Below are 13,670 nucleotides of genomic sequence, written 5' to 3'. Positions count from 1 at the left end.
TTAGGGAGCCATGTTAGTGCTGCTCCACATGCAGAGAAAAAGCACCATGAGCCAAACAACATTGTGTATCTGTGGAGGAATTGCCGGTACATCTGTGGAAAACTCTGCTGGTGTAGATGCCCTATGGGTATGTTGGGGGCAGGTGTGAATCTGCAGGATCCCAAGCTCCCTTGTTCATTAGACTTGTGGACAAAAGTGGCCCCACACTATGTCTGCCCTGGATCAAGCATTGAGTCAACAGGAAACAAAAAGAAAAATTCTGCCCCCACATCTCCTGCCCTGGCCGCAGCAGAGCCATGGATATGGTGGGTAACTTGCTACAAAATCTCTCTCCTCGCCACCTTATCCCCCAATAACAGAAGTATTCTGCCTATGATACATTCCCCCCCCCTTCTTTTTTAGGGTGGCAGGATATAAATATAATAATAAAAATTGTAATTGTTTTGCTGATTACTCTTAGTTGTGATGAATATCCTTAGCGTTATACATATTTTTATTATGAAAAATGTAATGATTCAAACTGAGAGGTGTCTTGTTGAGCTGGGTCTCTCACCTAACTGGCACTAAGAAAAAGAAATGAATATAATATTTTTTAAAAAAAAATAAAAAAGATCTATTTTCCTTCTTATCTTAATCTCTCTGAGCTTCCAGCACTGTCTGTCTGAAGGGGGAAGGCAGCATTTAAGCCTTGCTTTTCTAAATCTCATCACTGATTTTCATTAAGCACTGCCCTGAGTTTAAAAGCTGAGCAAGCTTTTCCTCTTTCTTCAGAAATGTCAGCTTGCTTGCCAGGGGGGTTTCCCTGAGCTATAATAAAACAAAGTTAGCATTAGTCACATTGGAGATGATTTCTCACATGCTGATTGTGGACCATTTGTCAGTCCTGGTTATTGCCTCCACTTACAAATCCCTAAATAAAATCAAAAGCGTCATCAAGTGACCATAGGCTATTTTTCATTCACAATAGTCAATTCTCATTCTCTTGTAATGGTGGGCTTTTCAGCCATAAATCTAGTACTAATATTCCAATTCTTCAAAACGAAATATTTAGCTGAGGTCTAAATGCTAAAGTCTTTCATATAGTACCAGCGGATTTTGGATTCCTTCCCTTCACCATCACCGAAATACAGTTTCCCAAACAGGATTTAGGGAAAACACAGTTCCGCAAAAGATCGCTCCTTAAGACTTTCTTTCTATTCTCTTAAACACAATAGTTCATGTTAGAGTTTGTCCCTTCTGCATAGGAACTTCCCATTGGCCTCCAAAAGACCCCCCCCCCAAGTAGATCCAGGTCAGGAAAACTTTATTTGTGCCTCATTCTTCAAAAGGATTATCAGCTTTCCAGCAAATTTCCATTTCAGAAGCTTGTATTCAAGTTGCAGTAGACCTGGTTTGGATCTTAACATGCTACCTGTCGCACAGTGAATGTAGCCCTTGAGCAACACGATTCAGTCAGGGGCCGACCTTGGTAATATGGCATCGTGAACAAGGACAAAATTTGGTCCGCCCCAACCCCCGCCACCCCATGTCTTATTTTCACCCTGATTCCTTTTGGTACAGTTGCTTTTATATGGATCTTCTCAGTAGGTGCCTGTATAAATTTAGGTATTAGTAGTAGTTGTGGTAGTAGTAATATTTTGTGTCCCCTCAGCTCAGCGCCCTGTGTGGAAGGACTGCCAGCACTGCCCAAAATCTGGTGCTGATTCTGACCCTGTGAAGAGAATGCTTGGTTTAGACTCAGGAGACAAAGTTAAACAGTACACTCCATTATCTCTTGCTCTCTTTTACTGGTGGCTAATAGATGAGTTTTAGAGAATGTGATCTTTTCAAATGGATTGATTCCGACAGATGCACAAGCCACCAGGCTAGCAGGTAAATGCCTCAAACAAGTTCAAGTTCACCTTGGAGGTGGTACTGATGCCTTTGGATGCTTAAGGATCTCTGTTTTGTCCAGATTCATCCTCAATCCATTAACTGCCATCCATCTTCCAACCACACTCACACAGGACATTCACCACCCACACTGGTTCTGATTTATTGTGCCAAAACACAGCATATTTTCCACTACTAGTTAATTGAAGAAGCCTCTGGGGGCCTTTAACATTATCTGATTGTACCGCATCATCCAGTTCTGAAACAAACAGCTTTCAGGAGGAACGAAAACCATAGCCATCATCCTCGAATCTTAAATGCCTCAATATGTTTTGGTCATTTGGGATCCGTCAGTCCCACTCTTCATTTGCAGTTATGACCCATGTAATACTGAACAAAGGAGACTGTGAGATTCGTTCACCAGCTGTAGATGGTAATCAGTGTCTGATGATCAACTAAGATGGCCCAGGTTTGGTTAATGATACCATCAGGAAAGAAAATAATGACCTTAGTTGGAATTTAATGGCTATTATGTCACCTCTTACTGTTATTTGTAACAGCCCCAGCTTGAATAGTTGATAGTGAGGAAGATCTTCAGTAATTCTACATGCGGTTATGTGTAATGACTAATGATCATCAGTACCAACTGCTCAAGCCAAAAAAAAAACCAGTCAAAGGTGACATTTTACCAAACACACAGAATTTTTAAGAATCACCTATTGATATCTCTTTTGTCTTCAATATTTTGTATGAGTGGAGTTCAATATACTTAGTACAGGAGCAAATGAATTCTGTCTTTCTGACAGCCTTGTGGGAATACAAAGAAAGAGAAATTGATTTTCCTAGCCCAGCTTTATATATTTTCCTGCTATAAAGAGAAGTCTCTTTATTAAGAAGTTTCGTCAGAATAATTCTTATGGCTTTAAGCTCTCTAACTATCACTGCATCCTTTTTCCATCTTAAACCACAACCAACATTTTAAACTGGGAAATATCAAACTACTGGAGCAAATTGCCTCAACTTTTGATATTTTAAACAGAAATGGTATTTAGCAACTTGGGATATTTTCTGTATTTAAAATTGGCTTTTACTTATCCTGAGCATTCAATGGCAGTTACAAAACTTCACAATATAAAAAACCTTCTGTGCCCCGTACTCAAGCTGTGTGTGCTGCTAATGAGTATATAGCAGGCAATCCCAAACTCAGCCCTCCAGCTGTTTTGGGACTACAACTCCCATCATCCCTAGCTAACAGGACCAGTGGTCAGGGATGATGGGAATTGTAGTCCCAAAACAGCTGGAGGGCCGAAGTTTGGGGGTGCCTGGTATATAGCCACTGAATGCAGTCCAACATGCTTCTGCCTAGACATATAACCACCCCAAAATGGCCGAACAGCAGCACACACAATCCCTCCAGTCCATTTCTATACAAATTAATGGGTTCTAGCTATTTGGCTCTTCATGACATTTTAAAACAAATGTGTTTTGTTTAACAGCAATACCTGCATAATAATAATTATTCCCATGGTGGCATGATGCAGCTTCTTTAATTATTGAAAAGACCATGGCCAGGGGCCTGGGTGATGGGAATTGTAGCCCCAGAAACATCTGTAGGGCGCCATGTTGGCCCTCCCTGATTGAATCCACTATAGGTAAAGGTAAAGGGACCCCTGACCATTAGGTCCAGTCGTGACCGACTCTGGGGTTGCGCGCTCATCTCACATTATTGGCCGAGGGAGCCGGCGTACAGCTTCCAGGTCATGTGGCCAGCATGACAAAGCCGCTTCTGGCGAACCAGAGCAGCACATGGAAACGCCGTTTACCTTCCCGCTGTAGCGGTCCCTAATTATCTACTTGCACTTTGATGTGCTTTCGAACTGCTAGGTTGGCAGGAGCTGGGACCAAGCAACGGGAGCTCACCCCGTCACAGGGATTCGAACCGCCGACCTTCTGATCAACAAGCCCTAGGCTCAGTGGTTTAACCCACAGAGCCACCTGGGTCCCTGAATCCACTATATTCTGTCCTATAAAGTATAGCTGCTAATTTATATTGCAGCAACTGGTATTCATTACTGGCTTGGTACTGCATTCCTCTTAAACTAATTAGATATTATTTCTGACTTAAGAAATTGTCAGTTAAGCCCTACTGGCACCATCCAGGCTCTGTCATGGGTCTATAATGCTCTGGAGAGTTGCCCTAATTTTAGTAATAGGCTTATTGCTTATCTTGATCCCACCTGTCAAAGAGTATTAGAATACCACATCCTTTATTCAAAAATAGCTGCTTTCTTAGAATATGAAAAGGCACGGGACAGGATTCTGTGTGGTAATCAGTTCTTAGCTAATCCATTTAGGGCTGCCTCTGGTGCTCTCCAGTTCAGCACCAAGCTAGAAAACAGGGCAACTTTGCCCAACAGCAATGCAGACATTTGTGGCTTGCTATTCAACCCAAGGCAACCAGTGGCAGCTCCGTGTGGTGTGAGCACATGGCTTAAGGCAGTCCTGAGTGTGGTGAATTAGCATGCTCAAACTATGACTGAAAGAATATGTTAAACATCTCAAGACTGGAATCACCTTCCATATGTATCCGCTTTCTACAGGGATTAAAACAATGAGAGCTTCAGTATGGTGAAGTGCAGGGATCCACAAACTGCGGCCCTCCAGATGTTTTGGCCTACAAATCCCATGATCCCTAGCTAACAGGACCAGTGGTCGGGGAAGATGGGAATTGTAGTACAAAACATCTGGAGTGCCGAAGTTTGGGGGTGCCTGGTGTAGTGTATCTACTGTTGATCGTTGACCAGAGACACCCTTGAGGTCGGGCTCTGGTTAAACCATGTTTTAGGCACAAACTACATGCAGTGTTGACTATGTGCTTTGCCCAGGTTCTCCCAATAACGGTGAAATCCTTAAGAAGAGCAGGAGAATTAAGAGGTTGCTCTCCTGCCATTCTTCCAATTTAAGTTTCTGCTCAATAACTAACATCTGAATAAGTGTGCATGCACATGAAAGCTCATACCAATGACAAACTTAGTTGGTCTCTAAGGTGCTAAGCAGTTCGAAAGCACGTCAAAGTGCAAGTAGATAAACAGCGGGAAGGTAAATGGCATTTCCGTGTGCTGCTCTGGTTCCCGGAAGCGGCTTTGTCATGCTGGCCACATGACCTGGAAGCTGTACACCGGCTCCCTCAGCCAATAATACGAGATGAGCGCCGCAACCCCAGAGTCGGTCACGACTGGACCAAATGGTCAGGGGTCCCTTTACCTTTAAGGTGCTACTGGAGGGAATTTTTTTTATTTTGTTTCAGCTAACATCCAGTGATGAATACAGGACCAGCATGAGTCCACATTGCCAGCTTTCCATGCTCAGTGCTGGGCTGTCCCGCGAAATTATGCCTGCTATTCCTAGGACAAATCTCACATTTTCAATATGGCCCACAGTGCCCAATTTGCACTGCAGGAAGTTGCAGTCTAGTTACTATCTATTACCTACAGACCAAACTCTTTCATTATGGAAGCATTTCTGTTGGCTCAAGCACACTGGAGTTCTTCCACTTGAGGAACTTGCACAGGATGTTTCTGTTATCTGTTGAAACTGAGCATTGCAATCTCTTCAGGGAGTGTGCCACTCCAAGTTACCCCAGCACAGCACTAAATATTCCATTAAGTGACGCAGCCTGTTTTATCATTTTGAATGGTCTTGTAGAAACATTAGTGGCTTAGAAAACCAAAAAGGTCATTTTGACCAGCGTGAGCTTAATTTCATTGCTTTGTCCCCAACTCTAATTTCACAAATCTGTTTGCCATTTAAAGTGATGTTTCTGAAGTCTAATGCACCATTAGGTTTCATATTATGTACTGGGGAACAAATTAACACAGCATAATTATACAAAGGAAAGATACAACAGCTGCCTTTTTAAAAGGTAGGAAGGGAGGTGGCTGCTAATCTCTTCCCGAAAGATGGTCACTTGTATTCAGTTTATGCTTCTGAGAATTTTCACAAGGTTGTTCTACAATGATAGCAGGCCAAAGTGCATTGAATTAGGGGAAACTGCTGTGCGAGAATGTGCATATTAACAGAATTTTACACTAAAATGCTGGAAAATGTTTATGATGAATTGGAAAAAAAAACACCCACAAACTGATCTGGAATTGAGGAGAAATGAACTTTGGTGTTGACCTTTAAAGCCCTAAACGGCCTTGGTCCTTTATACCTGAAGGAGCGTCTCCACCCCCACCATTCAGCCCAGACACTGAGATCTAGCGCAGAGGGCCTTCTGGCGGTTCCCTCATTGCGAGAAGTGAGGTTACAGGGAACCAGACAGAGGGCCTTCTCGGTAGTGGCACCTGCCCTGTGGAACGCCCTTCCATCAGATGTCAAGGAAATAAGCAGCTATCCTAATTTTAAAAGACATCTGAAGGCAGCCCTGTTTAGGGAAGCTTTTAATATTTAATGCTGTATTTTTTAATATTCAATTGGGAGCTGCCCAGAGTGGCTGGGGAGACTCAGCCAGATGGACGGGGTATAAAAAATAAATTATTATTATTATTATTATTATTATTATTATTATTATTATTATACCTGAAAAAATGAGAACTGGAGAGAAAGCAAAATTGACATATTTGTCTATCCCCTAATACAGCACAAGACACCATGCCTCTCTTCACCATTTGTATATTTCAACTTTTTTGTCTCCTTTACAACATTGCACTTAGATGTGATTCTACACGAAGCAGACACACAAATAGCTCAACACCCCTGTTCTCCCATTTCGTTTTTGAAAAAGAAAAAGTTTGTGGAGTAGGGGAAAAGGGTCGTTCTGCCATTATTGCTGCAGAGAGACAGCACCAAAGGTTCGTATTGGTTCACCTCAAACAACCTTTACTGTATGCAAGAATACAGAAACTACCAATTGCAAACCAAGCCAACCAATTGCAAAAGCACTGATAGAAACCACCTACATGGTTAACACAAGAGGCATCTCCATAGGATTCATGCCACGGACACCTCCCTAGCCTTGATAATCTGCTTTTCCAGGGAAATGCTGCTCAAGAAGATCTTATAAATTCCTTCCATTTAAAAATATCGCCATCCTAAGCTTATTACAAACATAGCAGAGAAAGACTTGGGATCTCTTTGCATGAACCCAGCTACAATATGAAAGAAAGAAAAAAATATAATCATGGACAGTTGGCTTACAGTTCTCACTTACGCCGCAGATGTCCCACCATTATTTTCTTCCTTTCAGGACACTCAATTACAAGGCATGTCATTGTAAAGTACAAATGAAATCATTTATCATTAAGCTGAAGAGGTGCATTATTCAAACGTGCAAGATGTGCTTTATGAAATGCGAAGTATGAGGTCATGATTTAGTGACTGCAATAGTGCTCATTTCCCCAAGTTTAAAAATGGGAAGGGAGGCTATGAGCAATTCAAATCGTAAGTGGTGGCATTTTCATGTTTACTGCAAGGGTTTGTCAAACCTTTGAGAGTTAAAATTAGCCTGTGTAGTACATTGCTGAAAACCTCTTTCAGATCTTCAGCTGTTATATTTGTCTCGGAACCGGTGCTAATTTACCCCTTATGTGTCACCATATCTGAAGTGTTGACAGGAAAAATGACTCGAATCTATTCAGAACTCTCCACATTTCAGTGAATTGGGGGACGTACTGGGCAGAGCACAAATTTATAAACAAAGTCATATAACCAATTCAGAGAGAATTGCTTCATGTACTTCTTTTCAGGCAAGTCTATATTTACATTCCCTATGTAAAACTGTGTATACTTAGGGTGGAATTCAACGTTGCACTAATGCAATTGTCACACAAGCATAAACATTTCTGCTTGCCAAATAGAACAATATCTTCTCTGCTCCTCCTACTGGTTCCCCAGACCATGTTGAGTATTCATAGCAATTTTCATGCATTGTGAGAGCCAGCATTTTGGAGTGCTAAGAACAGCAATGGAGAACATTCAGCCTGCTAGGTCTCTCCTGTCACTGACAGTATTAGAAACTCAGATACCGTGTTTCCCCAAAAATAAGACACTGTCTTATATTTGTTTTTCCTCAAGAAGACACACTATGGCACCCCCAAACTGCGGCCCTCCAGATGTTTTGGCCTACAACTCCCATGATCCCTAGCTAACAGGACTAGTGGTCAGGGATTATGGGAATTGTAGTCCACAACATCTGGAGGGCCGAAGTTTGGGGATGCCTGCACTATGGCTTATTTTCAGGGGATGTCTTATTTTTAATTACGCGTCCAGCCTCGCCTCTTCCTTGGTGCTCTACAGAACTGCGCCTATCACTACGTTTTATTTTCAGGGTATGGCTTATATTGCGCAAATGCTTGGAAATCCTGCTACGGCTTGTTTTATGGGTATGTCTTATTTTCAGGGAAACAGGGTATATAACCTAGGTGCCATATGGCTCCTTAAACCAGGGTTACAATCACCAAAACGGAATGTCTAGTTGTCATTTTGGGGCCAGGCGGCTCAAATGTCATATTTTTCAATACATTTTTTTTTCGTTCCTGAAATCCATTACGTTTGTGCAGATAATCTATCACAGATAGTGTTGTTAGTGTGTGGAATCGAGCAAGATCCAAGGATCCCCAGGCATGCAGGTCCAGATGGTGGAGACGTCAGACGCCATCCTGGCGAGTGGCCAACAGCACCTGGCAAATTTGAATGCTGGCCATGCTACACTCACTGCCTCTGTAGGCCTATGCTGAGAAAGGAGGTAGAGATGAAATGCAGTGATCTAGGCAATGGGGTGAGTGGATGGGCTTTGCCCACCCCTTTTGATATTGGCCCTGCCTGGGACATTTTCCCTTGAGGGACTGGGGACCAGGGAGATCCATGTTCAAATCTCCACTAGGCCTTGAAGCTCACCTCAGTCTAGTCATCACATGGGTAGGGATGAAATGGGTAGGGAAAGAGCCAACTTATCACCCCTGGGCTCTTTGGAGAAAAGCCAGGAAAAATATGTGATTGGTATATATATTATCTTAGCATTTCATGGAACTTCTCTGTAAGGTAGATCAGATTCATAATTAGGCAAGAGTTAATCCCAAAGGTTTCCCAATTCACAGCCCAGTTTTGCCTAGATGCTACGCTACAGTGTTCTACTACAAACGAACGAAAGGAAGGAAGTACCCAAAAACATCCAGCAGAGGCTGTTTGCTACTTGCTTTAACTCAGGACTGACTGGCAAAACTGGTCACTTAATAAAAGTGCTATCTGCATCCATTAAAATAAATGGGTGCAATATTTTTTAACCAGTACATCGAGCAAAAGTCCCTTTCTGGAAAGAATAAATACTTTCCCTGGCTTGGATTATGCATATAGATACAAAGTCCTAAGGAGAATACTTTCTTCAGCACAGACAGAGTGCTAAGATAATCATACCTTTTCCAGCTGTTCGATTCCTTCCTCCACACAGCAAACAGATGCCAATGTCCTGAGTGTCTGAGGATATAGGCACCTGAAGCAATCTTGACGGCAGATCTTAAAAAGAGCAACAATGCCCCCTTCCTGTTGGAAAAAAAAAATCAGGAAACCAGTTGGAATAAATTATCATGCAGTCCAATGCAGTCTTATTTCAGGACCAACTATTACTCTTTTCGTAATTTCTTCTATGCACATACCAGCAGCTCAGCAGAAACAAGCTCCTGTTGAGAACACATATCTTTTAAATTTAAATATGATGCACATATTAGAATTTCCGATTTTTGAGAGCACTATATTCTCCTGAAATATTAAAATGAAAACTGTTCATTTTGCACTTCAACTAAAATTAAGAACAGACACACACAAATTATGCATAATTATCCACATTTCTGCTTCCCTGTCCGTAATCACTATTTTCAAATAGGTGTAAATTCTACACACACACACCCAAGACAATGTTAGCTTTCTTGAGTGTCTTGAATTAGTTCATTAGCAATGTGTTTGCTTTCACAGGCTCCTTGCCAGAATCCAGACCCAAGTTCAGAGACAATTGCCCCAGGACCACAGTATCTAATGGAACAATAAAATGACAGGCCAATGCAGAAATAAACTTAGTTCTGTTTAGCCTTGCTGAAATTCTGGACACCACAAATTTCAATACTGATTCGAGTGAAAATTATCTGCAGATAAGTTTGCTTAAAATCCTCGGCTTGAGTGATTTTGCAGTTTCATGAAATTCTTCCTTTTCCCTATTACATTTGTATTACACAGCAATAAGACCTTTCAGAAAGCTTTACTGGCAATAGAACAGCCCAAGGAAAGCAAATGAAATTCCATTGATTTATGGAATGAAAATGAAAGGCAAAAGCTACTCTTGAATAGTCCTATTATCTCCCTGGGAGCTAATGCAGAACAGTGGCACAAGGGTTGCCACCAACCTTTTCTTTGATCCTACATAAAAAGAATATAGTCCAAGAGTTTAATTTAACGTAGAAAAAAAATACTTATTTGTTAAATTTACATTCTGCCTTTTCATCAAGTGGTTCTCCGGTGTTCCACTTAGTAAGTAAATGAATATGTATTTAACCTGATGGTAAGTAGGAACTGTATCCACTTTTTCATAACAAAATCTGACTATATCTTACTGCATTTGCATACCATGGAAAATGCTAATGTTCCAGAAGTGATGCAGACCTCTGCTGCATGCATTTGAATGAGCCTTGCATTCACCATCAGATGTCCTCCTTGAAGGAGGGATCGCTCAGTGGTTGTTCACACACCTTCGGGAAAACTAGCCTGGTGCCTGTGGTCTTCCAGGCACCAGACAAAGAACGTTTAGTCACCCAAGGCCACAGGCACGTTGCTATTGCTTGATTTCATTAATAGTATTAATCAATTCTGCTGTGTTCTGCTAACCACAGAGCCTAGGGCTTGCCGATCAGAAGGTCAGCAGTTCAAATCCCCGCAACGGGGTGAGCTCCCGTGGCTCGGTCCCAGCTCCTGTCAACCTAGCAGTTCGAAAGCACGTCAAAGTGCAAGTAGAGAAATAGGAATCGCTACAGCGGGAAGGTAAACGGCGTTTCCATGTGCTGCTCTGGTTCGACAGAGGCGGCTTAGTCTTGCTGGCCACATGACCTGGAAGCTGTACGCTGGCTCCCTCGGCCAATAATGTGAGATGAGCGCTGCAGGGGTCCCTTTACCTTTACTTGAACTTCTTCCTGACATTTCCCAGATTGTTCTTGAGGAGGGGAGGAATCAGCATGCCTAGGTGCTCATCACCACTGTGGAAGGTCAGTGGGCACCACATCTTGCATCACACAAGGGCTATAGCATCTAGGGCTGGGAAAGACTTCTGCCTGAAACCCTGCAAGTTTATTTAAACTTTCCTTCGCTATTCAAATAGAGCTGGCCATGGAGACTGGCTCTAATCATCCCTCACCATTGGCTGATGTGAGTTGCAATCAAACAACTTCCGGAGGGCCACATGTTAGCCACCCCTGGTTTAAAACATCCTTGGAAGGGAGAAAATTGGCCTCGGAAACACACTTCTTCAGAGGCCCATTCTATCACTTCATCTTCACCTGCAATTTTGGGGCATGTCCCCTGAGTTTCTCAGCTACACTAATACCAGCTTTCCACAAGCAGGAAACCCAAGCTGTGTGTGTGTCTATGTGTGAAAGCAAAGGGATGAAATATCGGAATGTGACATAGTTTTATAAATGTTTGCACACATGACTAAAAAACAATTACACTGCACTTATCCTAAATCAAAGGCAATATGTAAAGCCAGTACAGTTTATCAGTTTACAGAATGGCAGCAGGACCATCAGGCTTTACTGAAGGGCCATCTTTCTTCTCCACAGCCTTATTAAGTGGGAACTTTAAATGGATGACACTGCTCAGTCCCCGCTGACACAAGTGCATTAGCTGGAAACAACTGTGTGACAAAAAGGCTGCATGGCCGCATGCTTTCATCTACCACTGACAGAAACTGAACTATCAGCATACTTTCAGCAAAAAAGCAAAATATATTAACGGCATAATATCATTTGCAGCTTAACACATCCACTGGGAGAGGAGATGCCAGGTTCAGCACCAAATGGTCCCTGCCTCTTCAGTTGCCTTAGTCTGCAAGGGAGACAAGAATGCCTCCGTGGAATAGGAAACATTTAGTTTAGGAAAAAGTAAGGGAGAACATAAGAAAGAGGCGCAAAATTAGGCACAGTGCATAAAGATAATAGACAAAGGTTTTTCTCCCTCTTTCATAATACTAGAACCTGGGGTCATCTAGTGAAGTTGAATGAATTAAATATTTCTTCAGACAGTTCATAGTTAAATTGTAGCATCTACTGCCACATAATGAAGTGATGGCCGCAAATTTGGATGGCTTTAAAAGGGGACTAGACAAATTCTTGGGATATATATATCCACTCTGAGCAGCTCCCAACAGAATATTAAAAACACGCTAAAACATCAAACATTAAAAACTTCCCTTAACAGGGTTGCCTTCAGATGTCTTCTAAAAGTCAGATAGTTGTTTATTCCCTTGACATCTGATAGGAGGGCATTCCACAGGGCGGGTGCCACTGCCGAGAAGGCCCTCTGCCTGGTTCCCTGTAACCTCACAGTAAGGGAACCGCCAGAAGGCCCTCGGAGCTGGACCTCAGTGAAAGGGCAGAAGGATGGGAGCGAGACACTCATTCAGGATATCAATGGCTATTAGTCATGAGAGCTACATGACATGAGAGCTACATGACATTGGAGGCAGTATGTCTCTGAGTACCAGTTGATGTGTATCACAAGTGGGAGGCTGCTACTGCACTCATGTCCCACCTGAGAGCTTCCCAGAGGCATCCACTTGGCCACTGTGGGAAAGGAAATGTTGGTCTGGTCCAGTAGTTTGTTATTGTGTTTCAGGAAAAGCATGCAAGCTGATGTGATGTGGAACCTAGGATTAAAATTGACAGCTGGAGCGCTGCACTCTACGGTAATGCCTCTTTGACTTTCATTTCTCTTTCTCTCCCTGATAGAAGGCAAAGCCAGTTGATCGTAAAGCAGTTGGTTCAAATAGAAAGCTATTTGGGTACAGTGGATCGCCATGCAGCTTGGGCAATTTCTTCCATACTTTGCACAGGTCACACATTGAATAGGCAGCTGAAGGGGGAGACTGGAAGAGGTTCAAAGGAGACTGGCAATGTGTTTTAAAAAATAAAGAAATAAAGAAAGAAATGTAAAATAAAGGTTGCAGAAGGCAAAGCAGATGGTTTAACAACTTCAAGAAACTGAACATATTTAATCTAAGAGGGAAAGGGTTAAAGGAAGGAGACTGCTGGAGCTTTTCAAACATTCTTGCACCTGAGATTAAATGCTGGACGCAACCCTTTATTTACCAGGATGAAAAACCTGGTGTGATCGAAGGGCATTCTAAATATCAGAGCTATAGGGCTGAGAAACATTTTAATGGAAATCCACTCAACCTCCTTTATTAAAACAGCATTGATTTTCATGGCGTAGCCTGTAATAAAAAAAAGGATGAATCTGTTCCGTGGAGGTATGTGCAAGAAAGAGAGATGAGTAAAATGCCTAATTTAAGGTCCCCCTTCTACATCCTCCAGCCATGTGAAAACTGATTATATATATATATACCCTAATAGATATCCAGTTCTTAAGTTTTGACTCCAATGTCACTGGTATGGTGAGCAAGTCGTAAATCATACCCTCACTGCCTTTTTGATGGGCTCAGTAGGTTCCCTTTGGAGAAGACTGTTTACAGGAATCTTAACCATGTTTCTGTGTCTGCCTGTCTTGTCTGCCTGTCTGCCTGTCTGGTATTGCCTTATTCT

General features: G+C 42.3%; 1 protein-coding gene across 1 annotated transcript in view; it reads right to left on the bottom strand.

Annotated features, from left to right (window-relative positions):
• The window catches only part of INSC (INSC spindle orientation adaptor protein), a 125,475-nt gene that overhangs the window by 37,647 nt on the left and 74,158 nt on the right, over positions 1-13,670 (bottom strand). Inside the window, exon 7 of the mRNA XM_035119885.2 lies at positions 9,286-9,411. Coding sequence (XP_034975776.2) covers positions 9,286-9,411 — 126 coding nt within the window. The remainder of the gene's footprint in view (positions 1-9,285; positions 9,412-13,670) is intronic.

This window comes from Zootoca vivipara, chromosome 1 (genome assembly GCF_963506605.1).
Source record: "Zootoca vivipara chromosome 1, rZooViv1.1, whole genome shotgun sequence".
In the NCBI taxonomy this organism is placed as follows: Eukaryota; Metazoa; Chordata; class Lepidosauria; order Squamata; family Lacertidae; genus Zootoca; species Zootoca vivipara.
This window is presented reverse-complemented; position numbering and strand designations above follow the sequence as displayed.